The sequence below is a fragment of the Rattus norvegicus genome, chromosome 11 (assembly GCF_021556685.1).
Source record: "Rattus norvegicus strain SHRSP/BbbUtx chromosome 11, alternate assembly SHRSP_T2T, whole genome shotgun sequence".
NCBI lineage: Eukaryota > Metazoa > Chordata > Mammalia > Rodentia > Muridae > Rattus > Rattus norvegicus.
The window spans coordinates 80,567,928-80,593,995 of NC_141544.1; the positions used below are offsets into that span (position 1 = coordinate 80,567,928).

The 26,068-nt window shown below is 44.8% G+C and overlaps 2 protein-coding genes and 1 long non-coding RNA gene across 33 annotated transcripts in view; 2 read left to right on the plus strand and 1 right to left on the minus strand.

Moving 5' to 3' along the window:
- Positions 1–7,554, plus strand: part of Kalrn (kalirin, RhoGEF kinase) — a 606,323-nt gene extending 598,769 nt beyond the window's left edge. For 24 of the 25 annotated variants that reach the window (XM_087576981.1, XM_087576985.1, XM_087576993.1 and 21 more), the window contains one exon: positions 526–7,554. In XM_087576981.1, the coding sequence (XP_087433107.1) occupies positions 526–1,071 (546 nt within the window). In that variant the 3' untranslated portion in view covers positions 1,072–7,554. 25 annotated transcript variants of the gene reach the window in all.
- Positions 7,555–9,560: 2,006 nt separating this feature from the next.
- On the plus strand, positions 9,561–20,037 carry Umps (uridine monophosphate synthetase). Of its 2 annotated transcripts, NM_001025402.1 has the most exon segments (6): positions 9,616–9,773; positions 13,040–13,193; positions 14,825–15,496; positions 16,652–16,827; positions 17,952–18,066; positions 19,707–20,037. In NM_001025402.1, coding segments are annotated over 6 exon segments (1,446 nt in total). In that variant the 5' UTR covers positions 9,616–9,617; the 3' UTR covers positions 19,880–20,037.
- LOC134481079 (uncharacterized) lies at positions 14,467–25,338 on the minus strand. 6 transcript variants are annotated; one of them, XR_015633496.1, is made up of 6 exons: positions 25,172–25,322; positions 22,330–22,407; positions 22,014–22,118; positions 20,770–20,834; positions 20,144–20,269; positions 14,467–16,464 (listed from the first exon to the last, which is right to left on the minus strand). It is a non-coding gene; the product is annotated as an uncharacterized LOC134481079 (long non-coding RNA). The 6 variants fall into 6 exon arrangements; XR_015633498.1 differs by having other exon boundaries at positions 25,202–25,321; XR_015633495.1 differs by lacking the exon at positions 22,330–22,407 and having other exon boundaries at positions 25,172–25,338.
- Between the last annotated feature and the right edge of the window lie 730 nt (positions 25,339–26,068).

Here is a 26,068-nt window from a genome sequence, read left to right on the forward strand (position 1 = left end):
ACACATTTACTGAGAAGCTTCTTTTTTCTTAAAAAGCTATTTCTTTTCGTAACTCACTGCAAGAGCAAAGGGTAGGTAAGAAAGACGTGCTCTTCTGAAATAGGCATATGACTTAGTAGCAGAACGCCTGCCTAGCATGCATGAGGCCCTGGGTTGGATCTCTAACACTAGAGTGGGGAAGTACAGGCTGGGTGCAGCAGCCCTTACCTTTTAAACCCAGCAGTCAGTAGACAAAGATGGGAGGATGTCTGTAAGGTCCAGGCCAGCCTGATAAACAAAGTAAGTTCCAGGCCAGACAGGAGTACACAGTTAGCCCTGTACTCCTCCCCCAATGCCAGCCAGCTTATCTAAAGTGCAACTGAAACAGAGTTTAGTGAGTTTGAAACCTCCTTTGCACTGGGAGTATTCCACATACACAAACTGAATCAAAGAATAATAGAACGTTGTTAGCTAACAAATTCTAGCTGGGGGTCAACCAAGACCTGATCTTGCCTCTCTTGTCCCCACCTTCCTGGGTCCCTGTAGCCTGAAAACCTCCTCATTGACCTCCGGATCCCAGTGCCTCGAGTGAAACTCATCGACTTGGAAGATGCTGTCCAGATCTCAGGCCACTTCCACATCCACCATCTGCTGGGGAACCCTGAGTTTGCTGCCCCGGAAGTGATCCAAGGCATCCCTGTCTCCCTGGGCACAGACATCTGGAGCATCGGGGTTCTGACCTACGTCATGCTTAGCGGGGTCTCCCCCTTCTTAGATGAGAGCAAAGAGGAGACCTGCATCAACGTGTGCAGGGTGGACTTCAGCTTCCCCCACGAATACTTCTGCGGTGTAAGCAATGCTGCCAGGGACTTCATCAACGTCATCTTACAGGAAGACTTCCGGAGGCGGCCCACAGCAGCCACGTGCCTGCAGCATCCGTGGCTGCAGCCCCACAACGGCAGCTACTCCAAGATCCCCTTGGATACCTCCCGCCTGGCCTGCTTCATAGAGCGCCGCAAGCACCAGAATGACGTGCGGCCCATTCCCAATGTCAAAAGTTACATCGTCAACAGGGTGAACCAGGGGACCTAGCTATCCCACCGTCCCTCCACCCCGAGGTTTCACATAGAAGCGCAGTGTGAACCAAAGCAAGACTGAGCGTTGTCTGTAAATAACTCTGTTCATCATTTCACTCCATGTGGTCCTCTGGACTGAGAGGTGGTCCTCTTAAACCTTGTCTGTGGTTACGTGGGGTCTGAGCATCCCAGGAACGTTCCAGAAGGTCGCGCTGAAGAATTAAAGATACAGAGGAAAGAAGTGTTAAAGGAAAGGGGCGAGGCTAACGAGATAGTACTTGGTATAAAAAAATGTTAATTGTACATTCCAAAATGAGCAGTTAAGTGGGGAAAATGTGCACCCACTGGGAGGAGTATAGTAGGTTTCTGACTCCATTGAAAATTTAAGCAAAAAAAAAAAAAGTTCTATTTAACAGAGATGTCAACTATTCTGCTTTAGATGGCTTAGATATAGTTTCTTAACAGGATACATATACACATACAGTATAATAGATCCCATTCAGGTTTCAGAGTTTTATAATATAGAGTTCTATATGAAGTCAATCATAGGTAACTTTGAGTGCTCCCGTTAAGACAGTAATTTATTTACTGAAGCATTGCATTATTTTGACTAAGCACAACTAGATGACGAGTTTTTTAGAGCATTTTATAAATCTTGTATAGAGATCTTTTATCAGAACCTGTGTATTAAGAGAAAGCAAATGTGACCCCTTTGCGATCTGCAAATGGGATATTTTTTCCTCCATCATGGGTTGTTTGACTAAGATGGGTTCTGTATATCAAAGCTTCCACCCCTGAACTCATTGGCAGCTCAGAGTTCCTCCTGCGGGAAAGACTGCCAGGAAATAAGTCCAAATCTAGGAAGAGTTGAGGCGGGGGAGGTATTTTTATGTCCACCCTGGGACTGCCATAGGTAAATGAATGTCACGAGTTCTTACAGAAGGGCACGTGGAAACTTTTCTTACAGTTCCTGTGAACAGCGTGGCGGCTCTTTCTGATCTCCTAGCTGTAGAATAACAGTTTTCAGAAAGTAAGCTTGCTTTATTCCTAACCCCTCGTGAAGCTTCAGGGTGCTTACCAAAAGGAGGCAGCCATAAAAGCCTTTTAAAGGCTAGTCCTTCCTGAAGCCATGGAGCAAAGTCTGACCCATCACTCTAACACAGATGGGGTTTTACCTGTGACAACGGTACCTATCACCACACAGCCACCGACGTCTCTGGACCAAAAGGACCAATTGTATTCTGAGGCCAGTGCTGCTTTCTCCATACAAGATTATGCCCAGTGCCCTCTGGAGGGAAAACAAATTAACTAGGGCATTTCATGTTTATTGTTTTGGTTTGTTTTGTTTTTTGTTTTTTGGTTTTTTTTTTTTTTGGTTTTTTGGTTTTCTCTTGGAAGGGGGTGGGGGAGGCTTTTTTAAAAATTATTTTCTGTTTGTACACGACTCACCCTTTGTTTCCTAGAGTGTGCTTTAAAAATTGCTTTGATGCAAATGATATTCTAAAAAGAAATATAACTGAAGTGTTTATGTAAATTGGGTTTCGTGTCACCCTGTTGGTCCCGCTAGTGGGGGCTGAGACGGCTGAAATTATGTGGCACAAAGTGCAATCAGAGAATCTGGGAAGGGAAGATGGAACTGCGAAGCTAAACTATTTAAAGGTGGCATGACGGGACCGGTCTGATTTTAATGTATAAAAGCACTTATTCCCATGGTGGAAATATAGAATTAAAATACTCATCGTAGCCCCCTCCCGCCCACATCGGTTTCAAAGTCAGATTATTCATCCTCCAACCTCCACTACAGCTCATCCAAGGTTGTAGGGAAATAAGTTAGGAAGTAAAAGCAATAAGACTAGATAGCACCTAATATTTGGGGGTGGTTGACCAAATATGTGGAAACAGACTCTGACTGTAGTTTCCTTGTCTTCGGGTGGCCCTGGGTCATCAGGCCCCGCTCCCTCAGAGCTTGCTTACCTCAACATTCTTCACTTACACCATGATGCAGCCACAGCATGTGCTTACTGAAGCTTTCTTAAATAAACACGTCTTTATTAAGAAACGCAGCATTAAGGAGGAAGGCCTTGGGCCAGAGGGCCTATTGTAAGATAAAATGCAGGCTTTGAAGACTCCAAAGACCCAGGAAGGGACATGGCTAGGTCTGTTCTCTCTACTTGTCCACTCCGGCTGAGTCACTTAGAATTGTTCTGATCCGTCCAGTTTCTGTTGGGAGGGACAGAGCCCAGGGCAGGGGTGTTCAGACGCCTCAGAAGGGCCATATTGAAAGTGTGTTGTGCATGGCAGAACTCTATGGAGAACCAAGTTTTCACAGCCATGTTTGTGTCAGTTGGAATGGTCTAGGCTACATGGAACTGTCCCCAGTACACAGGGAAGCCAGGAAAGGTCAATGGCAGCTCAAGTGCAACTGTTAGAGTAGTGTAAGCTTCAGGGACGTACTGAGAGAAAGGGGGCACTCTTTGTGTGGTTTGATGACTGAAGTGAACAGGGAGGCCCTTGTCTACGAAGCACCTGATCCCTCCAACAGGGGACAAGATAGATAGTCTTGGCTGGAGAATTCTCACTAGCAAGGTAGGAATTAGGAGAAACCCCGTTGGCAGGGCTAGGAAATGTAGTTTGGAGGATAATTGTGCTCAACGGTGGCTGGAGAAGAACCCAGGACCACTCTTCTGCACCTGTTTTGGCAGGGAGGCTTAGTACTAAGAGAGAAGAGGGAGGAGGAGAGAAAATCTCACACTCCCAATGCCTCCCCAGTTGTTCTTACTGGGAGTGAGCTGCCAACTGACCCCAGGACAGCAACAGTGCTCGTCAAAGTCGAAGATTTCTTGTTTGGCTTCTAGTCATCATTTGTGTTAAAAAAAAAAAAAAAAAGGTGGGGTACAGAAAGATGAAAAGATCAGGGCCAACCCAGGATCCCTGATGAGAACTCTAATACTTTTTGCGCCATTTCCATTCGTTGAGAATTAAACAGATTTCTACGCACTTATAACTGAATGTGGTTAAAAACTGTTAAGAAAAAAAAAAACCGTAAAGTTGGATGTGTCCTTCCGGTCTTCCCCAGCCATCAGCAACCTAAGTGGGGGTAGAGGAGGCAGAGGGGAAAGCTGGCTTCATTCACAGCTTCGAGCTTCACAGAGCCTTTATAAACAGTAGTGCCTTTCAGAGGGGAGGTGGAGAGTGAAGGAGCTCGATTGCATTTGGATTGGCTGACACTGCAGCCTTTTCCCCTTAGGGTTAAGATACGTTTTAAATGAAAATATCTGAATGTAGGGTGGGAACAGGAATGTTTGGGTCTCTGTCTCAGCTATTCCAAACTCATTCTTTCTTCCAGAAAGTCTCCGTTGCTTTCTGACCCAAAGGTCCCCATTGATAACATGGAATTTGGGGAAAAGAGGAGAGAATATGAGTCTCTTAAGAGTGTTGAGAAAAACATCCTTGTTGACACGTCTGTAGGATATTTTGATTTTCTTCAAGTGCTACACACTGCCAGGGCTTAGAATTTTATTGACAGTAACTTTGAACATTCCAGTTTCCCCACAGTCTTCTCTCTGGGTGCCGTTTGCAAACTTCTGAGGTCAACCTCTGTAAATTGCTTCTCATTGGAAGGTCTGGGTCCTCCTTGTCTACAGATCATTCGTTCTTGCCTTATAATTTCCACCCTTTAAGAGCTTGTCTACAGAAAGGGCTTTAGAAGAGCTGAGGAGGCACCAAATGTCATAGCTATTTCTTAGGGTGGACCTGAGAGGCCGATGCCTTCCAAGACAGCCATCCATTCCTTTCTCTTCCCAAGCTTCATGCTGAAGGAAAGGGGGTGGGGGGCAAAGAAGAATCCAAATAGGTTCTTTTCTCGATGGAAGGGCAGATGTGAGAATCAAATACACTCCCTTGTCACAATTCATTTCTTTGGAGTCCCGCAGGAATCAGCTAGAAAAGGTAAATGACACACACAGCGGGAGGGAGAATTAGATTTTGGAGAAAGAGAGCTTTGACTCTGCCTTTTGTCTTCTGTTGTCTCCAAACCTCCACGCCTATGGCCCACTCATTCTTCTATTTTTCTTGCCTATCTTGAGAAGCGTGGCAAGTTAGATGTTTGAGACTATGATGGAGAACATGCAATCTAAAGTAAGTGGCGATTATTTTTCTGTTAATAGAAACTCTCTCCTCTATACCTGATCGAGGGAAATAAATTGAACACAACGGGTCTCTGTAGTAGACAAAAATACACAGTCACCAGATCCTAGGACAGCTCATGAATTGTACTAGGTGAGTTTTTGAGGAATGTATTCTTTCCTTGCCTGGGTAACATTCCAGTGAAGTCTGGGTTAGGCAAACATATATAAGCTTTCAACAGATTTTTTCATTAAAAAAAAAAAACACTTCATGATTTTTCTTTGCTGTTTGAAATCTAAAGACCTTTTAGGGAAGGAATTATTAGACCCAGAGTAGGCTAAAGGAAACTCTCACATAGATTCCACCAACGGAAAAGAAAATACTATGATAGTAGTTATTTTCTGAAAATGGCAAGGCTCTCAGTGTCTCAATCATTTTTAAGAGCTTGAAGGGGCTGAAATTTATCCATAGACAGATTTTTTTAATAGAAATGTTTTTCACGAAAAACCCATATGGAACTTGAATACAGAAATATCATATGGCCATGTTTTTTATAGAAGACATTTTTATCTTATTTTTTCAAATATAATTTGATGTTATAGGAGAAGAATACGGTCAGTCCACTACAATGCTTTAATCTTAAATGACTGTAATTAAAAGCCTAAAACTAACACTCCCGGGCTATTGTCAAGAAATTCCAAACTGTGGCCAGGTTTCGTTTTTATCTGAATGACCAACCCAACAGTTCAGTCAGATAACCTACTTCACAAGGGGGCAGAGCAAAGGAAAGTGCAGAGAGCGAGACTTGGAATTCCTGAGCGTTAATTTAACCAAGTAAATCTGCCAGTGTAGGGATAGGAGTTGCACTAATCCCCCATTTCCATCAAGAACTAAATCCGCATGCTGGAGTCCATGGAGACCGTTACTGTGACCTCAAAGACTGTGGCTACGAATCTCAAGTTAACACAACTTCTTCTCTTACTAACTTAAGCCATATCTTCCACCTCTGTGTTCGAATCTTTTTTTTTCCTTTAAAAAAACAAAACAAAAAAACAAAACAAAACAACAACAACAAAAAAAAAAAACCCTGGTGCTTTTACTTCTGTCTCTGTTGAACTTCATTACTCTGTGGGAAAGTAAATAAAGCAAGAAGAGGGATAAACGGAAAGACTGTGAAAAACTAAACATACCCTTGAGAAAAGGCTATTTATGAAGAGAACAGCAGCAATTGGGGGGCAAACTGTTGGGAAGTGTGGGTATATGTACATCTGTACAAGTGTATAGTGTATAATATGTATGTATATGTCATCGCTCATATGCAGAAATCTATCCATTTTCAGGCAGCCCAGGCGGGCCAGTTTTCCTACTGGAAAACCATTTAGGACCATTTGAAACCATTAGGGATAAATACATGGAGAAGTCTAGTCACATGGTAATTAATTTGCTGACTCCTGAAGTCCACATGGCCAAATGAACAAAGTATGAAGCACGTACTTGGGACTATAATTTATGTGATTTTTTTTTGTCTACTCAGAAAGTCTATATTTGAATTCTTCTGTGTGTGTGTGTGTGTATGTGTGTGTGTGTGTGTGTGTGTGTGTGTGTGTGTGTGTACACGTGCGTGTGCGTGCTTGGATTTTTTTGTTTGTTTGTTGAGACAGGGTCCCTCTATGTAGTCCTGGCTGTCCTGGGACTTGCTCTGTAGACCAGGCTGGCCTTGAACTCACAGAGGTCTACCTGCCTCTGCCTCCTGAGTGCTGGGATTAAAGACGTGCACCATCATGCCCGGCCTATATTTGAATTTTAGTATCTGATTTTCAAACTGCGCCAACACTTCTCGGTTTTGAGTAATCCCTTCCCCCAAAGCCTTTTGAGAATTTGTGGTGGGCTTCTCTGGCCATTCAGATAAAAGGCCTTATCCATAAGTGGACAGGTTTCCCCATAGGGACCATTACACATATACATATAAGTACATATTTCCATCAGACTTGTGACACTTGATTTAAAAAAATCACTCCACAGTATTGGTAAATAGCTCTATATTTTCAAGGTGCAGAAGAATTCCACAGCCTTAATTATTTCAGTGTCTTGCTGGTCTGCCTTAAGTGTATCTTCTGGGGTTTTAGGGGGTTTTGGTTGTTTTATTATTTTAATTTTTCCTGCAGCTGTTCATTTTGTATGTACATGATGTTGTTTTGTAAAGGTAGGTTGTAAATATTTTATTTGTAAGTCCCACTCACTCAATGTGTAATGTTTGTTGTAAAGTGCCGACCTGCTGTCTTGTTATTATTACTGCAGTGAACGTTATAAATTGTGGATGGAAATGTACATTTCACATGTTACGCAGTCCTATAAATATAATATACTGAAGATACTACTTTTAGTCGTGTCCCCCCTTTAAAATGTCATAATGTGTGTGTGTATGTGTGTGTGTGTGTGTGTGTGTGTGTGTGTGTGTGTGTGTGTGTGCGTATGTGTAGGTCTGAGGACAGCCTGCAGGAGCTGGTTCTCTCTTTCCACCATGTAGGCCCAGTAGACTGAATGCAGGTTACCAGGCTTGGTGGCAAGGCTCTTCACTGACTGAGCCACCTCTTACTGGTAGTTGTCTGTTTTTCTAACTAAAACTTCTGTCCTTTCTCCCTCCCCCACCTCCGGGGGGTAATTGTTGTCTTCTCTTTCCCCCAAATATTTGAAAGCCTTGAATGCTTTAAAAAAAAAATCATAGGGGCTGGGGATTTGGCTCAGTGGTAGAGCGCTTACCTAGGAAGCGCAAGGCCCTGGGTTCGGTCCCCAGCTCCGAAAAAAAGAACCAAAAAAAAAAAAAAAAAAAATCATGGGCTGGAGAGACCACTCAGCGGTTAAGAGCATTAACTACTCTCATAGAGGTCCTGAGTTCAAATCCCAGCAACCACATGGTGGCTCACAACCATCTGTAATGAGATCTGATGTCCTCTTCTGCTGTGTCTGAAGACAGCTACAGATTATATAATAAATCAAATCTTTTCTTAAAAAAAATCCTATCAGTGGACCGGCAAGATGGATTGTCAGATAACAGCATTTGTTACCAAGCCTGAGGATATGAGTGTGATCCACAGGCCTGCATAGCGAATGAAGAGCATCAACTCCCACTGGATTGCACCGGTTTATGCATACAGGTTGGTAGGAGGCTTGATCAGGCTTTCGGTGTCTGTTGGTGACACGCAGTTGGGAACGAGGCTGAATCCATAGCATCCTGTCAGTTAACAGCACACAGAGATGGAAGTCGTTTTGATTTGGCAATAAGAACAAAGTATTTTAACATTTGAATTCTATTTAATCAAGGCTTTACTGACGTTACTGGCAATGAGAAACAACTGTCAAGACAATGAGTTTTACTGGACATGATGGTGAATACTTTTAATTCAAGCACTCAGGAGGCAGAGGCAGATGGATTTCTGTGAGTTCGAGGGCAGTCAGCCCCTTCACTATATAGTGAAGTCTAGGTCAGGCAGGGCTACATAGGGAAACCCTGTTTTAAACACAAAACAAACACAGGAACATATGGAAAACAGGGGTTCCCACACTGGGAGTTCAATACAATCTCTTTAGAGAACACAAAGGACAAAATTGAATCTCACAGTCTGATAAGTAGCATTTCTTTAAAATAGGAAAATACAGTCTTAAGGGATTGTTGTTATTATTGAAAAGGGCTTATTATTATTATTATTATTATTATTATTATTATTATTATTATTATTAGAGACTCACTAGATACCTAAGTCAGCCTTGAACTTGGAATCCTCATGCTTTAGATTCCTAAGTAGCTAGGACTGCAGGAGTTCACATAACCAGCTAAGGGATTTGTAAACCAAATATGCTTGGGTTTTCAAACTGCCCAACATTATCCTTCCAGATACCTGACACTGTCAGTTCATCCTCCCCACCTCTCGCCACACCCTTCTTCATCCTGTACACTTCAAGTGGTCTAAAGGAAGTAAGCACATGTTTCTTTGGCAGCCCCTGAATGCACAATGACCAGCTTTCATATTTCTACGTTCAAATTACTGTGAAACTCTCCCACGCCAACTGCTGTGAAGAAGTTAATACAAGAAGGTAGTCACAGGCTCTGTCTTAGAGGATTTCTATTTTATGGAAAGAAACCCTGAGAGAGTAGGGAAGTGGTTGTTAATAGTGACTGTGTCAGATAAAGACGCGCTAAGCTATAAACAAAACAAAACAAAAAACCAAAATGAACGGAGCCTACTGACTCCTTCGGGAAAAATCAGGCTTCAATCTTGGTGGCAGGTTTTAAAACCCAGCTCTCCAACCAGGAAGCATCTAGCACAGGCAAAGAACCCCCCGGCCCAGGCCGGAAAGGGTGGCGGAAGAGGCGGGGCTTCTGGGTGACGTCACGAGCTCCAAGCCCCTCGGCTTCCAGAGCGAGCTGAGCGCGCGAGGATGGAGGTCGCCCGCCAAGCCCTGGGCCCCTTGGTCACCGAGCTGTATGACGTGCAGGCTTTCAAGTTCGGGAGCTTCGTGCTGAAGAGCGGGCTCTCCTCCCCAGTCTACATCGACCTGCGGGGCATCGTGTCACGCCCGCGTCTTCTCAGTCAGGTACCAGCCCCGAGGGACCGGATGGCTCCGGGTGGCGGGAAAGGAGAGCAGGAGTTGGCGGGGAGTGGCCGGAATCGGGGGCGAGAGAGGACCACAGACCAGGCAGGCAAGCCCACCCTACTGCTGGTCTGGAGAGTGTGGAGGAGCGTGGGGACCGGGAGCCTTCGGGTTCTTTGGGACCTTGTTTCTAGACCGATCGATAAGGACACGTGCTTTGCGAGAGTCAGGGTATCTTGTGTGCTCTGACCGGCGTAGAAGTCCTTAAATGAGTTCTGTGTACTTAACCTTCAGAAAGTGAGAATTAGTGAGGAAAGGGAAAGGCGGGAGGGTGGAGAAGTTAGTAGCTGGGTCAAAGGACTCAATTTGATACTGTATGGCCAGTAGCTAGAAATTAAAGCCATATGGTGGACACCAAAAAGGCAGATTTTGGGGTGGGGGTTGTTGGTGAGGGTTAAGTGAACACTTAGAGGTTTCTAACCTGATGCTTCTCAGACCTCGAGTCGGTTGTACGTGGTCACCGCCAAGTCGACCGTGAGCTAATGCTTTCTAGCGTGACAAGCTGCTAGCCGAGCTGTATGCAGATGAATGCGTTTCACTTAGAACGAAAGAGTGGAAATGACTGGAAGTGTTGCTAGCAGCTCCGTGTGAATATTGAACATTGTGAAGTTTTTATTCTGTTTATCCTGGGTGTGTGTGTGTGCAACGCTACACTTTCCAAAGGTCAGACAACTTGCAGGAGTGCGTTCTCTCCCTCCATCTTGAGGGTTGAAGGGATTGAACTTAGGTGGTCAGGCCAAGCAGAAAACACCTTTACCAGAAGAGCCAGTGTGAGAATTGTTAATAAAGCACTGGGGCTGGAGGCAGGAGTTAAAGGTCATCACAGTCCCTCTGCCAAGTCAGCTTGAAGCCAGCCTGGGCTACACGAGAATTTGGCTCAAAGGCAGACAAACTAATGAAATGGTTAAAAGTTACTAGCGGCCACTTTGTTGGTTGGTGTAACTGTAGAATATTTCCATCTTTGCAGAGGTCTATCAAGACATATGTATTTAGCCACGTTTGGTGGGGTCCGCACACCTATAATTCCTGCATTCAGGAAACTGAAGCAGGAGAATTGTGAGTTTGAGGTCAGCCTGAGTACTGTTTCCAAAAAACCAACCCCTCTCCCCCAGATGCGTACTTAAAGTTTGTTTCTTGGGTACCCATTTTGCCTAATTGTAAGTAGACTGAAACCCTGATTGACATGGCTTGAACTGTTAGCTTTTCACCATCTGGATTTTTACTATAATTAGGAACTGTATTACCAAGAACTAGTTAAAATTTTAAAGAGGCCTCAGCTCTGGAAAAAAAAAAATTTTTTTTTTAAAGAGGTTTATGTAAATAGGTGCTCTCAATATATACTCCCCCCCCCAAAAAAAAAGCAATAGATTATATACTTCTAACTTCCTAGGAATAAGTGATAATTGACTGGCTGTGTATACACATAAACAACTGGAAGGAAACTATAGTATTTATCTCACTAAGAACCAAGTCCCCAAATCTCCTCTTATTCTCGAATGATTTGTGGGTTTGTTTTAGGCATATGCTCATGTCAATGATAGTCCAAGAGTGTCTAGCAGACTTAAGATCATGAAATGTATTTAGCTTGGTAATCTTAAATTTCAGTAGAGATACATCCTGGTTTAGGTACGTGCAAAGAAGCATGGCAGATCAGGAAAGCCTGCAGGAAGAAGTCTGTATTGTAGTGTGATACTGTGCACATAGTGGAGTGATAATATATATTTGAGAAAACACATTTTCCAATTTCCATAGTCTTGTGTGTGTGCGCGAGCTTGTGGATAGGGTTGGCTGTAAGTACAGCAGGCAAACGCTCTGTCACGCAACTACCCCTAGTACCTGCCTTCTAGAACAGTTCTGGGAATGTTCATGATTTTAGTATTAGAAATTACACACTTTGCAACTTAAAAATAGTCACACGCTTTTAAAAATACAGAAGAAGCTAGGCATGAGAAGAGTGTGCCCATAATCCCAGCACCTGGGAGGCTGATGAGGCAGGAGCATCAACATGAGTTTGAGGCCAGTGTTGATACTTTAAAACCACAAAAGTAGATGGCTGGTGCGATGACTCAGTGGGTAAGAGTACTGACTGCTCTTCCAGAGGTCCCGAGTTCAAATCCCAGCAACCACATGGTGGCTCACAACCATCTGTAATGGGATCCAATGCCTGCTTCTGGTGTGTTGGAAAACAGCTAGTCTGAGGATGAGCTTCAATGTACCCATATACATAAAATAAATCTAAAAAAAAAATAAGCTCTCTCTCCCACCCACCCCAAGAGTAAGTGATAGATGTACAATTAATAAAGTATTTTAGGGCTGGAGAGATGGCTCAGCGGTTAGGAGCACTGACTGCTCTTCCAGAGGTCCTGAGTTCAAATCCCAGCAACCACATGGTGGCTCACAACCATCTGTAATGAGATCTGATGCCCTCTCCTGGTGTGTCTGAAGACAGCTACAGTGTACTTATAAATAAATAAATCTTAAAAAAAAAAACTTAAAAAAAAATAAAGTATTTTAAAGAGCTAAATGGTTTATGAAGCAACTGTGAGCCTTTAAAAATTTATTTTAAAATATAGTAGTGTTGGATGGGAGTATGCATTCTAACATTAAAATCCGATTGACTTGGCCTGATGGAAGTGGTGTATGCCTTTAGTCGCAGTGGTTAGGAGGCAGAGGCAGTTAGAACTCTGAGTTTGAGGCCAGCCTGGTCTACAGAGCAAGTTCTAGGACAGCCAAGGCTATAGAGAAACCCTGTCTTAGACACCCTTCCCTACCCTTCAAAAAATTATTTCTGTGGAAAAGATGGAATGTATTTCACACAGTAGGCTCTACACTTAGGAAAGATTCGTTGAGGGAGCTGTTATCCTAGAGATTCAAGGCATGATGGAACTCTGGACGGTGTCTTTGGTCTTCAGAGTGGAGCGTCTTTCCTGAGACATTCCGTGTTGCCCTCCTGTAGGTCCTGAATCTAGTGGAGCAGGTTCATGGTGTTTATGTTTGCATGCCAGGTCGTAAGATTGTTGTGATGGGTCTAAATCTCTCCTGAGTTTAGATACTCATATGGTAAATTGTTAGGAATGATCCACTTATATTTTAGGATTTAATTTTAAAACATCTCCTGGGGGCATGTATTTCCATTTCTGAGGTGCTGTTGGGCATGGTTCATGTATCGTTTGAAGTAATGGAGAGTGTATGTGTTCCTTTCCTTACAGGTCGCAGACATTTTATTCCAAACTGCCAGGAATGCCGGGATCAGTTTTGACAGTGTGTGTGGAGTTCCTTATACAGCGTTACCACTAGCAACAGTTATCTGTTCAGCCAATCATATTCCCATGCTCATTAGGAGGAAGGAAACAAAGGATTATGGTAAAATAAAAATAGCATAAGCCTCAAGTTAATATGTAACCTGTCTTGAAGAGTAAGATTCCTTATGAAACTACATAGACACCTTGGGAACGCATTTTTTTTTTTTTTTTTTTTTTTTTTGGTTGGGGTCCATGTCGGGTGTGTTTTTTTTTTTAAAACCTGAAAATCAATCTAAAAATGTGAGGGCCGAGTTATTACTTAATGATATTAGAGAATTAATGAGATCTTTGTTTATATTGACATGGTGGTGCTTTGTTAGTTTTTAAAAAGAGATCTTTTAAGATAAACTCTGTAATATCTTGGATTCGCTTCTGAGAGTTGTGAGAGGACAGTGAGAGAGTTCAACGGGTAGAGGAGCCTGCAGCTAACTCTGACCCGAGCTTGGGTGCTGGGTCCCATGTGGTAGAAGGAGCGAGCCTACTGCTACAGGTCATCCTCTATATGTGTTCATATATGTGAACACATATGTGTGCCCACACAGCCATAGCATTGGGGAGGGGTAAGGATATAAACACTGGCCATGGGTCTCTGAGTGGTGAGCTTATTATAATAGCGTGAGGCTAAAAGTAAGTTATCTGCCCATAGGAATGTAGTTGTGTTTCCTTGTATGTTCGCAAATGTTCAGGAAGCTCATTATCAGTGTGCTGCAAGTACTCTGTCTTACTTCAGCCCAAGCAGATTTAGTTAAGCTATGGGAAAGGTGATTCCTCCAGTAAGCCTAAAATGTCTACCAAAATAATACATAATAAAGAACATAAAATTGAGTCTCAGAAAGTGAATATGAAGTCTAGAGCCTGAGTTACTTATATTTTGTAGATTATAGTGGGGCTTAAGAGTGGAGAAGTCACATAGATTGGATAATTCATTGTCGTTATGGTGTGCAAGAAGTTGTGAGATGTTTCCCATCTGAGTTTAGTTTATGAGTATGAGTGTTTTACCTGCACGTATGTATGTGTGCCATGTGCATGCAGTGCCAGCAGAGGCTATTAGAGGGCATTAGGGTCCCTGGAACTGTAGTTCTATATAGTTGTGAGCTGCCCTATGGGTGCTGGGAACCGAACCTGGTTCTCAGTAAGAGCAGACCCTTCCTTCGTTTGAGGCAGGGTTTGGTTGTAGATCTGTGTCTGGCCTGCGTGGCCTAGGCTGACAGGCCTGCTGCAGCCTTACAGTTACAGCCTCCTAAGCATGAAGGTAGCAGGCGTGTGCCACTTGCCTTTAAATTGCTTTTTTAAAAAAGCAAATTGTTCAGCTGGTCATGCGTCTCTGATCAATATAGATGGGAAAGGAATGATTTTATTGGTAATGGTGACTTATTCCATCTTTCATTACTGTGTAAGTGATCTTGTTTTAAGAAACTCCATATTGTTCATGGCCAGAATGAGTTGTTACTTACACAGCGAAGTAATTTGTTTTACTCTAATAATTATTCTGCATTTAATTGACATTTTGGAGATCCAGAGGATAGTGAACAAAACAATTGTGGCCCATTGAATGATCAAAGTAAATGTTCACAAGTAAGATTTAAATAGTCTTAATTCTTTATCAGTTCATAGCAAGTGCAGACTTGGGATACATCTTGTACTAGCTGGAATATCTTACCTATTTTTTCAACAGAAGCTTTTCTTCTCTAGGTACTAAGCGCCTTGTAGAAGGAGAGATTAATCCGGGGCAGACCTGTCTGGTCATCGAGGATGTCGTCACCAGTGGGGCCAGCGTTTTGGAGACTGTTGAAGTTCTTCAGAAGGAGGGTCTAAAGGTGACTGATGCCATCGTGCTGTTGGACCGCGAGCAGGGAGGCAAGGACAAGCTGCAGGCTCAGGGCATCCGTCTCCACTCTGTGTGCACGTTGTCGGAAATGCTGGAGATCCTTGAGCAGCAGAAAAAGATCGACGCTGAGATGGTCGGGAGAGTGAAGAGGTTCATTCAGGAGAATGTGTTCACAGCAGCTAACCATAATGGCGTTCCCCCTCCCGAGAAGAAAGCATGCAAGGAACTGAGCTTTGGCGCCCGAGCAGAGCTGCCTGGAGTCCACCCACTTGCCTCAAAGCTTCTCACGCTCATGCAGAAGAAGGAGACCAATCTGTGTCTGTCTGCTGACGTGTCGGAGGCCAGAGAGCTGCTGCAGCTAGCCGATGCCCTAGGACCCAGCATCTGCATGCTCAAAACTCATGTCGATATTCTGAACGATTTTACTCTGGATGTGATGGAGGAGTTGACAACCCTGGCAAAACGCCATGAGTTTTTAATATTTGAAGACAGGAAATTTGCTGATATAGGAAACACAGTTAAAAAGCAGTATGAAAGTAAGTGGTTCAGAAATGCGCTGGCTGAAGGGAAGGTGTATTGGCTCACATGAGAGTCAGCCGCTGGCCTTGCTTCTCTCCGTGTCTCAGCCGTGTTCTTTCTTTGTTGACCTGTTCCTCAGCTAGGGAATTCCACGCCTCACTCTTACCTCTGTGTAAACTCCCTTCATTAGCTGGCCTGGGGAATACACCTGCTCCTGCCGCTACATGGTCTCTGTTTAGCCATTGTGGACTGAGAATCCTGTCAATTCCCATAAAGAAAATGGGTGAGCTGCTGTCAGAAGGTGTCTGAGTTCTGGGCAGGCCAAACAAACTGTATTGGCGCTGGCTGAAAATTGCCAGTATAGGAAAGAATAGAGAAGAATATAAAGTACTACTTAGCAGAATGTGTTGATGTCCTTTTCCCATGTTGGGTTTTAATATCAGACAGGCAGAGGAGCTGACAAGGCCTGGGAAATGCTTAGTCCTCTTCTTATACCTGTTTCTCTTGCAGATTTCTGCCCTTAAAAACAAGTGGCTGTAGTTTGTACTGTGTGGGTCCGATGTGTTTTCACTGCTCTGTAGAACTCTGTAACCATGTGGTTTCTTTTTTACTGAATGCCTGCACCTGATTTTTTTCTTTCAAGTAGAATTATCTGCTACCTCATGTACTAATAATGCTGTCCTACCAGGACTACATTGCTTAGCTTACTGGCTGAAGAGTTAAATTTATATGACGATTCTTGATGCTTGTGTGTTCATCTTTCAAAGATCTGCATTTTTACCGTCTGTTAAAAGTGTAGAGAGTTGCCTGTAAGATTGGGACAGCCAAGGAAACCTGTAGAGCGTACAGTTGCTGATCGATCTGTATAGGGTGGAAACACTCGTCTTGAAGAGAATTTCGGGACGTCACACTGCTTGAGCTCTGTGAATGTCCATCTTCATAGCAGTCCCTCTGTAATGGCAGAGGCTTGATCGGTGGTCTAAATCTGCGGATAAGTAACAGCCTGTCAAGCGCAGCACTTTTTGCAAGGATTTTTCCTCACTGTGACCTAGCTACCAGATGGAACCATGGGTCTGCTGATAAGGTGCTCGACTCTGACTTGTTAGTAGATTTCATACCATAGTTGATTGCATCTTTGAAAATTGGCAAATATCTTTTTCATTTCTCCTCAGGTGGCATCTTTAAAATAGCTTCCTGGGCAGACGTAGTGAATGCCCATGTGGTGCCAGGCTCAGGAGTTGTGAAGGGCTTACAGGAAGTGGGTCTGCCTTTACATCGAGCCTGCCTGCTCATTGCAGAAATGAGCTCTGCTGGCTCCTTGGCCACTGGAGACTACACCAAAGCAGCAGTAAGTGATGGGGTGTTGGGGTGCTGGGTGACCGGAGACTCGGTCTGTCTGTGCTGTCTGTTCCAGGGCAGGGAAACACTGTCATCTGAGGTCTGAGGCAGCCATGGCCTCATCCCATCCCCTCCTCGCTCCAGCTATTCTGGCAGTTTATTAGCACCAGTTGAGCATTTCAGTTGAGCATTTTGATCTTGTAGCGGGTGGAGGGCTTGAATCGTACTCCAGGCCACTTGGACATAGCCCTGTGTTTGTTTTCTCATCTTGAGGCAAAACTGAAGATAAAGGTTGAATTTTAAGTGTTTTCCTGTGGTAAATTCTAGTTGGATAGTCATCTAGGAAGTGAATAAACAATATTGATAGATACTTAAGGACCACAGTAATGTTCTTTATACAGTGCTTTGCCTGCATATCTGTCTGTGTACCACGTGTTCCTAGTGCCCACAGAAGCCAGTAGAGGGCATGGGATTCCCTGGAACTGAAGTTACAGATGGTTGTGAGCCACCATGTGGGTGCTAGGAATTGAACTTATAGAGTAAGCAGTACTCTTTTTTTTTTTTTTTTTTTTTTTTTTTTGGTTCTTTTTTTCGGAGCTGGGGACTGAACCCAGGGCCTTGTGCTTCCTAGGCAAGCGCTCTACCACTGAGCTAAATCCCCAACCCCAGCAGTACTCTTAACTGTTGAGCCGTCTGTCTATATCTAGCCCTCTATGGTAAATTTAGAACCCTGACTGGACCATAAATAATGATTTCCTACATCAAAGGTCTGGGGGTGAGGTCTGACTCAAGACTAAGCTGTCCCTTCTGGTGGTAGTAGCTGGTGGCAAGGCTGACGTGTGCCTGTGAGGAAATAGCATGGGAATGAGGCCAGTGAGGAGCAAATGCCAAGGAGAAAGTGCTGGAAGAGTGTTGCTTAGGTCTTGAAGGCTGCTCTGTCTGTGACAGTACACATCTCAAATCCTTCTTCCCGAGGGGAGTCGTCAGGCACTGACACAGGGAAGAACTACGCAGCATCTTGTCTGATGCGTGTTCTCTCAGTTCTGATCTTTTCATGGCTGCTTGGACAAAGGGGGTCATCTCAGGACCTTAGTTACTGTGTTCTCGTAATACTGCCTATCGTGTCCCATTTAGGTTGGGATGGCTGAGGAGCACTGTGAGTTTGTCATTGGCTTTATTTCTGGCTCCCGAGTAAGCATGAAACCGGAGTTTCTTCACTTGACCCCAGGAGTTCAGTTAGAGACAGGAGGTGAGTATGCTCCCTAGCCGAGTCCAACCCCTCTTGGGGGGTCGCGTATCAGTTAGGGAGTAGCGATGAAGTAATTTTATGGTTGGGGGGAGTCACCATCTTTAGCACTAGGAAGGTTGAGGACCATTGATCTAGAGCAGTGAGCCCCTTGACCTGGTAATAGTGTGTACTGTGTAAGACAGTTTGACTTTAGGATTGAAGGCTACTTTTGAGATGGACCGTGGAGAGATCTGCCTAATTTAACTCGGCCTCCCAAATGTTGGGGCTAAAGGCATGTGCCATCATGCTGGCTAGAAACCTGATATTTGGGGTTAGCATTTCCTATTTGTGCTCTGAGTGTACCACCCAAAGGATGCATTCTGTGTCCCAGCAGGTCTGCAAAACCATTAGCTAAACAGACGATTGTCAGCAGTTTTGATGTGCCAGCGCCTGGCTGTGGTTCTTAAACTTGCTGCCATCTCAAATGCAGTTGAAAAGGAACAAGCCAGGATGTAAAACAGGCACGGATAAGGGTTGGATGTAGTTCTAAACCGTGTGTGCTTAGCTGATACAAGGCTCTGGGTTTAGTTTCCAGGACCTCACCTCTGCCTGCCAACAAAATTGTAACTGTCCTACAGGACAGGTAAAGGACAGGGTCCCTGGAGGTGGATTGGTCGTTGCTCAGGGGTGTAGCTGAGCTGGTAGTTTTATGTCTGTTGAGTATTTCTAGGAATCTCTTATAGATCAGAAGGTCTTTCAACATGAGTAGACCTCTGGTCCCTCAGCTCTACACAGATGATAGCATTGAAGAAGTGGATACTGTGCCACATGTGTCGAGGTGTAAAAGGACTGATTTCTCCAGCCCTGAACTATTAGGGTTATTTTATATAGTATTTGCCATGTTGGGGGGGAGCCCCGCCTTTTGTTTGGAGTTACTCTAAACAGTCTCAAATTTTACACACTATGGAGTAGATAGACCTCCACACACTAAGTGGCCTTGGAAGTCAACAGCTCTCAGGACTTTTTAAACTGCTGTTTTAGCTCTGGCCATCCTAGAACATATTGTGTAGACCAGGCTAGCCTCAAACTCACAGAGATCCACCTGCTTCTGCCTCCCCAAGTGCTAGGACTAAAGGTGCATACTACCATACCCAGCCTCAGAGTAAACTACTTTTAATTTCGTCTTCTTGATCTGTCAAATGTATGGATTTATACTGACCTTAAAATAGTGGGAAGGCATGGAGATGGTATAAATATTATTATATCTACTTAGCATACGACCTCCACACAAAGCAAGCTGCATTGGACTGCTACATAAGGCTCTGCAGTTCTTTCACCGAATAGCACGTTAGGACCCAGGCTTTTAAGAATTGAAAGCATCAAAATCCATTTAACACAATGTTTCTAGAAAAACAGATATCATTAATAAAATGCCATTTTCCAGGCGTGGGACCCTGGGCCTTTAATACTGGAATTGGAGAGGCAGGCAGATTTCTGAGTTCAAGGCCAGCTTGGTTTACATTGTTTCCGAAAACAAAGGGTTAGGGCTGAGAACTTGATGGGATTGTAGTAGAAATGGTTGTGAATAATGAGGTGTATTATATAGTAAATGCTCTCTGGAATGAGCTTGCCTGTGTTAAATAGCTTTTGTTTCTCCACAGGGGATCACCTTGGCCAGCAGTACAATAGTCCCCAAGAAGTGGTTGGTAAACGAGGTTCTGATGTCATCATTGTGGGCCGGGGAATACTCGCAGCAGCAAACCGCCTGGAAGCAGCTGAGATGTACAGAAAAGCTGCCTGGGAAGCTTATTTGAGTAGGCTTGCTGTCCAGTGAGAAGGCACTGAACGTGGGTGGTAGCCCAAAGTCGCTGGCTTCAAAGAACAGTGCTCAGGGTCCTGCACAGGGTTCGTGAGAGACAGACTCTGCAGCACCGTGTTGTGTCTTTAACTTGTAACCACTGCACTGTACTATAACGAGCTCTTTAAAGCTTTCATGGAGACTGGTGTTTGTTTGGCAGCCACCACCTTTGGGCTGGACTGCTTAATTCCTTAAACTCCAGTGAGACTCGGTCACAGACATCTAATGTTAGCTGCTTACCTCCTTCAGGGCCGTGAAGCTGGATCCTTAAATGGAGCGGTTGTTCTAGTTCCCTCTACTCAGCAATCAGTGTAGACAGTCAGTCACAGCTTCCTCTTGCCTCAGCTGGGTGGTAGGCCTCTGCCTCTAAGAAAACAGTAGGGGGTTGGGGATTTAGCTCAGTGGTAGAGCGCTTGCCTAGCAAACGCAAGGCCCTGGGTTCGGTCCCCAGCTCCGAAAAAAAAAAAGAAAACGGTAGTACCAGTTCCCCACTGTATTAATGTGCTTGCTGATGGGCTGGGGGCTCGTAATGAATGGCTCTGTGGTTAAGAGCACCGTTGCTCTCATAGGATCCTCATTTGGTCCCCAGCACTCACATGGTGGCTCACGACCATCTGTGACTCCAATTCCAGAGGATCCCGTTCCCTCTTCCAGCTTCCCGGGGCTACATGCATGTGAAGCACCTTTACGTTTGTTAAAAAAAGCCTCTGCCGGTGCTAATGGAGAATTTTAGCACAGAAATGTTTGCTCAGCAGACCGAGAAATTGGGTGGCTCCAGCAGTGTGATCTGATCGCTGTTTCACACGTAAAACGCTTTGCCCATTGCAGGTGAAATTCACAGCCCCTCCTTTGGTTCACATGCTTACCAAGCAAGGCACCATCACTCTAGTGTCTACCCTCCGCACATCATGGGTACCTTCAGTTCTTATTCCTGCCAAAAGCAAAGATCCGTTAGCATTCAGCAGGTGGCTGTGTGTAAATAGTGTAGACTTGAGAAGACTGATGAGTGCAGATGGAACGGTCTAAGAATGTAACCTGCTACTTCCTTAGCACCAAGCCAGGACAGCACCCAGACTACGCATCTGTAAGGTTGGCAGCTGCACACACTCAGCAAGTGCCCTGCGTCCTGTAGAAAAGTGGAATCAAAGTAGCTCCAGTGCTTGAAGGAGTCTTGAGTGCAGCATGAGCCCATCAACTAAAAGCATGAGTCTCGGGGGGTGGGTTTGAACCAGTGTCTGAGAAAAGCTGTCAGGATCTAAGGCAACTTCGCTTCAAGGCGTTAGCTTAGTCTCCAACAGCTATGTGGCTCCAGGCATCAAAGGGACCTTTCAGTTGTAAGATGCAGACCTAAACTGAGGCCCTGAAGTCAAGTGCATGGGCTTTAGAGCAGTCTTTTAGGGGCCAAAAGGAAAAGTGTGTTAACATAATGCATTGGGCCCTGTGCATTTCTGTGTAATTCAGATCAGCATTTGGGGAAATAGGAAACAGTCCTCTTGAGGACAGACTTACTGTATCTGTTCTACCCATTAAAACTACAGTACCTTTGGCCAGGTCAGTTCATCTTAATGTTAAATGCTGTCTGCTTTTCCAGATGACTGGGCATGGCAGTTTCATAATTAACAATTTACCCAAGAAAATGGCTTTGTCACTGGAGATGCCTCCATGTTTACTCCATAAACACGATGTTCCCCAGTGATATCTTAATTACTCCTGTCACAGTGGCCTTCCTGTTTGTCTGTAAGCAAAAACCAGACTACCCTGAGAACATATTTATGTCCCACTGAAGGTGGCAGTTCTGTGAGTTCCTCTTGTAAGTTCCTCTTCACTTTCCTGAGTTCCCTTCTGCGGTCCATCAGTGTGCCAGATGGTTTTTGTCAGTGTGACACAGATGTATCTGGGAAGAGGGAATCTTAAGAGAAAATGTCCTGTAAGGCTGCACTGTGGACACTCCTGTGAGGGCATTTTCTTTAATAATTGATGCGGAATGGAAGAGCCCAGTCCACAGTGGGCAGTGTCAGCCCTATTCAGATAGTCTTGAATTATATAACGAAGGCCAGGCAAGCCACTAAGAACATCCTCCATAGTCTTCGGCCTCTGCTTCAGCTCTCACCTTGAGGTTCCTTCCCCTGACTTCCTCAGTGATGGGTGGGACCTGAAGATCACAAGCTGAAATGAACCTCTTCCTTTACAAGATGCTTTTGGTCACAATAGAAACCTAAGAGTTGTATAAGAATAGACCACTGTTAGTTTTGGTAGTAGTCTCGGGATTCGGAGCTTGATAGGATACATGTTGGCAATAACTCATTTTGGCAAGTTTACTCTTGAGAAATGATCTTGTCAATTACTTCAGCCCCGCCTTGGACTCAAGGTGGGGATTACGGGTGTGTATACCAAGCAGCCTCATCTCAGCATTTCAGAGTACTTGCCTTACTGGTTCTTGCTCGAATTCATTTCACTTTGCTCCAACGAAGGGTACCATGGTGCGGAACTTCTAATGATGGAAACTTTAAACATAAGGAAGCTATTCAGGCCTTACATGGTGATACACACTTCACACTGAATTATCAGTAGCCCTGACTGGAACTACCTGGCTTAGAACTCTTAGCCAACTGCCTGCCTTAGCCACCTGAGTCCTGGGGTTAAAAGCCTATGCTACGGTACTAGGCAGAATTCTATTCAAATGCTGGTTTTGTTTCTCCAGTTCAGGCATACATATATATGCATTAAAAGGGCTGCTGTGTGGACTGGAGAAGTGGCTCAGGGTTAAGAGCACTGGCTGTCCCTCCAGAGAACCCAGGTTCAATTCCTAGCTCACTTGGCAGCCCAGCCTGTTTAACTTCATACCCAGGAGGATTCGAGGGCCTAGAGCAAAGCGTAACACAAAACTTTAACATAGAAAAAAGATTTTAAAGGCTGCTGTTGTCCATTAGATTTGGACCAGCCTTACAGGATTTGTTTAGACATCTCATAAAGCAAGCTACCAAAGCCAAACAGCTTGAGGGAGAAAGCTCAGCATTCCAGCTGGTAACCGCTTGCCTGTGTGTAAGCTGAGGAGCCCTGGTTCAGATCCCCAGCATCCATGGGAAAGCCAGCAGCCACTGCACATCAGTGGGCACACCAGACACACAAGAGGATCGGACAGGTCCCTGGAGCTCAAGAGCCAGTCAGTGTAGCCAAGTCGGTGAGCTCCAGGTTTTATGAGAGACCCTATCCCCAAAATAATAAGGAGGAAAGCACTCAGGCAGAGGCAGGTAGAGCTCTGTAAGTTCAAGGCCAGCCTGGTCCACATGATAGACCCTGTCTCAAAAAGCAAGTTTTTGGACAAGCAGGTAATGCCATCCTCTCAATCCTGACAACTGTAGTTTAATCCCTGCAACCCTGGTGAAGCGAGAACCAATACCCATGGACACTCTGACTTCCATGTGCAGGCCATGGCACCCCATTTCATACACAAGACAACAGTTAAGACCCCTGGTGCCAACGACTGGCCTATACATACTTGCACGCGCAAACACAGCCAGCTTTTCCAAATGTCAGAAAAACAAACTTGGTCTTCACTAGCCTTACTAGACCAGACCAAGTTGGGTGGGGGGGAGGGGGTCTCCAATAGGAGCCAGCTTCTGACTTTGGAAGGGTCACCATAGAGCTAAAGCACACCTGGTATTTTCAGTTTACAAGTTAAAGCCAGTAAAATCTAGGCAGTGAGTGGTTTGGATTTGCCATTCTGTTGTGTAGGCCCCTTAACATGTTTCCTAAGTACAAAACTTTTGGTGTCAAAAATACCCCTGGCTTCCTTGTACCACATAAAACCAGTATGCTCCCCATTAGGTTTGTTTGTTTTAAGGCAGAGTCCCTATAGCTCTGGCTGTGCTGGAACTTGCTTTGTAGACTAGACTGCCCTTGAACTCATAGATCCATCAGCCTCCTACCAAACATGAAACTCGGAAAGCAAATACAACACACCATTCATCACTGCAAAAGAAGCACAGTGAGGACAGCCCTCATATCCTTGGTGGAACTTAGCCAGGGGCTAATTCTTGATGCTGTGCTGTGACACCACAAGGAGGGGGCCACACCCACCTTGGCAGCCAGGGCATCTCTGCCCCAAACACTGGGAGACAGGAGACTGGTCAAAAGTCTGCTGAGTGAGCGCATTACATCAGACTTCTGAGTAGTCAGGGCATTTTAGACATTCTCAGTGAGAGCTGAGAACAGCTGTTTTTGTTTTTCAGAATAATTAATTTTACATACAGCCTTTTCCAATCATTAAAGTTGAGACAACCCTAGTCCAAACCACCTCTTCTAACTCTCTCTACCATAGTAAAATCAGGATGATTAAGGAACAGGTTTCCATATTTTTACCTCAAAGTGGCACATAATTTCTCAAAAGTATCCACCCACTACTCAACACCTCAGGAGAGTAATGTTCCATGACAAAACTTCACAGATGCCTATGCTTTTAAGCTCTTTATTGTCAACAATTTATGCTTAAATTACTTAGGCGTAGTCATTTAGTCACTGGGATCTCAGGAAGTCCACTCCAAAATCAGCTATTGCATAATGAGCTGAAACCCTCTGCACAGCAGCAAAATGCAAGGCTGAGTTCCCTTCACTTCCCTGCAGCCTCGGAGTGACTTAGCTTTTCCCACAGGACAGATCTCCCCATGCCAGGAGCCATGGGACAGCCATGTTCATCCTTCCCCCCAAGGGCCAGTTTACTAAGGAGTATCCATTTCAAGGGTAATTTCTCCCCAACCATTTGGTTCATTTCGGCCATTCAGCAGAGTCCCGGGCCTCTGTAAGGCTGGCTAGGAGGAAGACAAAGCTGATACCAGACATCTGCCTCTTCACTGTTCAAGTGCCCAAGGGTTCAGCTCCCTCTGGGTGCAGATGAGAACTTTCCTCCAGAGAAGGTGAGCTTTTTATCAACCAAGACAGGTTTCCAGAACTAAGGAGACAGCTCAGTATCTCCTTAAGGCCTTCAGGGCTCTTAACTACAAGACCGAGACTCACTAACACCGTTAGAACAGTCAAGCGGTTTCCATGCTAGAGCAAGACACTTCTCCATGGTGCTAAGATTTTTAAACCTCAAGGACCTGAGTGCTCATTTTTTAAAAATTCCTTTAGCAACCTGTGGGCTAACTAAAAGGTGAATCCCACTTTCTGCAAAATCTTTGAAGCCTCATTTTTAAGACACCCCAACCAATTCCCTCCCTGTCTTAAGGTTTTACTGCTGTGAACAGACACCATGACCAAGGCAAGTCTTACAAGAACAGCATGTAATTGGGGCTGGCCTACAGGTTCAGAGGTTCAGTCCATCGTCCTCAAGGTGGGAGCAGGGCAGCATCCAGCAGACATGGAGCAGGAGGAGCTGAGAGTTCTACATCTTCATCTGAAGGCTGCTAGTGGAAGACTTCCTTCTAAGCAGCGAAGGTGAGGGTCATAAGCCCACACCCACAGTGACAACACTTCCTAATGGTGCCACTCCCTGTAAACCATCACACTCCCAGTAGCCTGCAACCCCATGTTCCTGTTGGGTTCACCCATCTCTAAATGCAGTAAGTGGTGTAAGCTCTGATGGTTCTTTTTGTTCTGTCTAGCCAAGGTGGCCAACTCCAAGTCTACGAACTTTCTCACAGCACAGACAGGTATGACCTGTTTGCTCTCAGTGTAATCCAGTCTCACACAGATTCAAAAAGTGGGATTCTGGAGTTCCTTGACTCAGGCCCTCCATCTAAACCCTGATCAGACCACTGAGCCCAGTTTTGTCTTGACGACCTGAGCCTGATCCTACTGAAGCCAGTGATACCTCAGATCTCCCCTTTGGAACTCAGGCCTGTTTCTGTCAGGACTTCCATAACCCAGACCAAACCCACAGAGCTTTGAAAGCCAAGAGCTCTTCCCAGGAGTCCCAGCTGTAGCAAGAAACCAGCAGGGTCCCATGTGACAGCTACGGGAGCATGTTCTTACAAGTGCAACCCTCAACCCTCTGACACACACAGAAATGAGGCACAGGAAAAACTGACGGGCTACAGCTTGGCCTATTTACAGCTTAGCTAGTTGCTGCAGGAAGGGCCCAGTTACTGTGACTTATCTGCATTGATCTGGGCCTAGCACAGTGCCAGAGCCAAACCACAGCCTCCCATACATAAAACACAGGCGGTA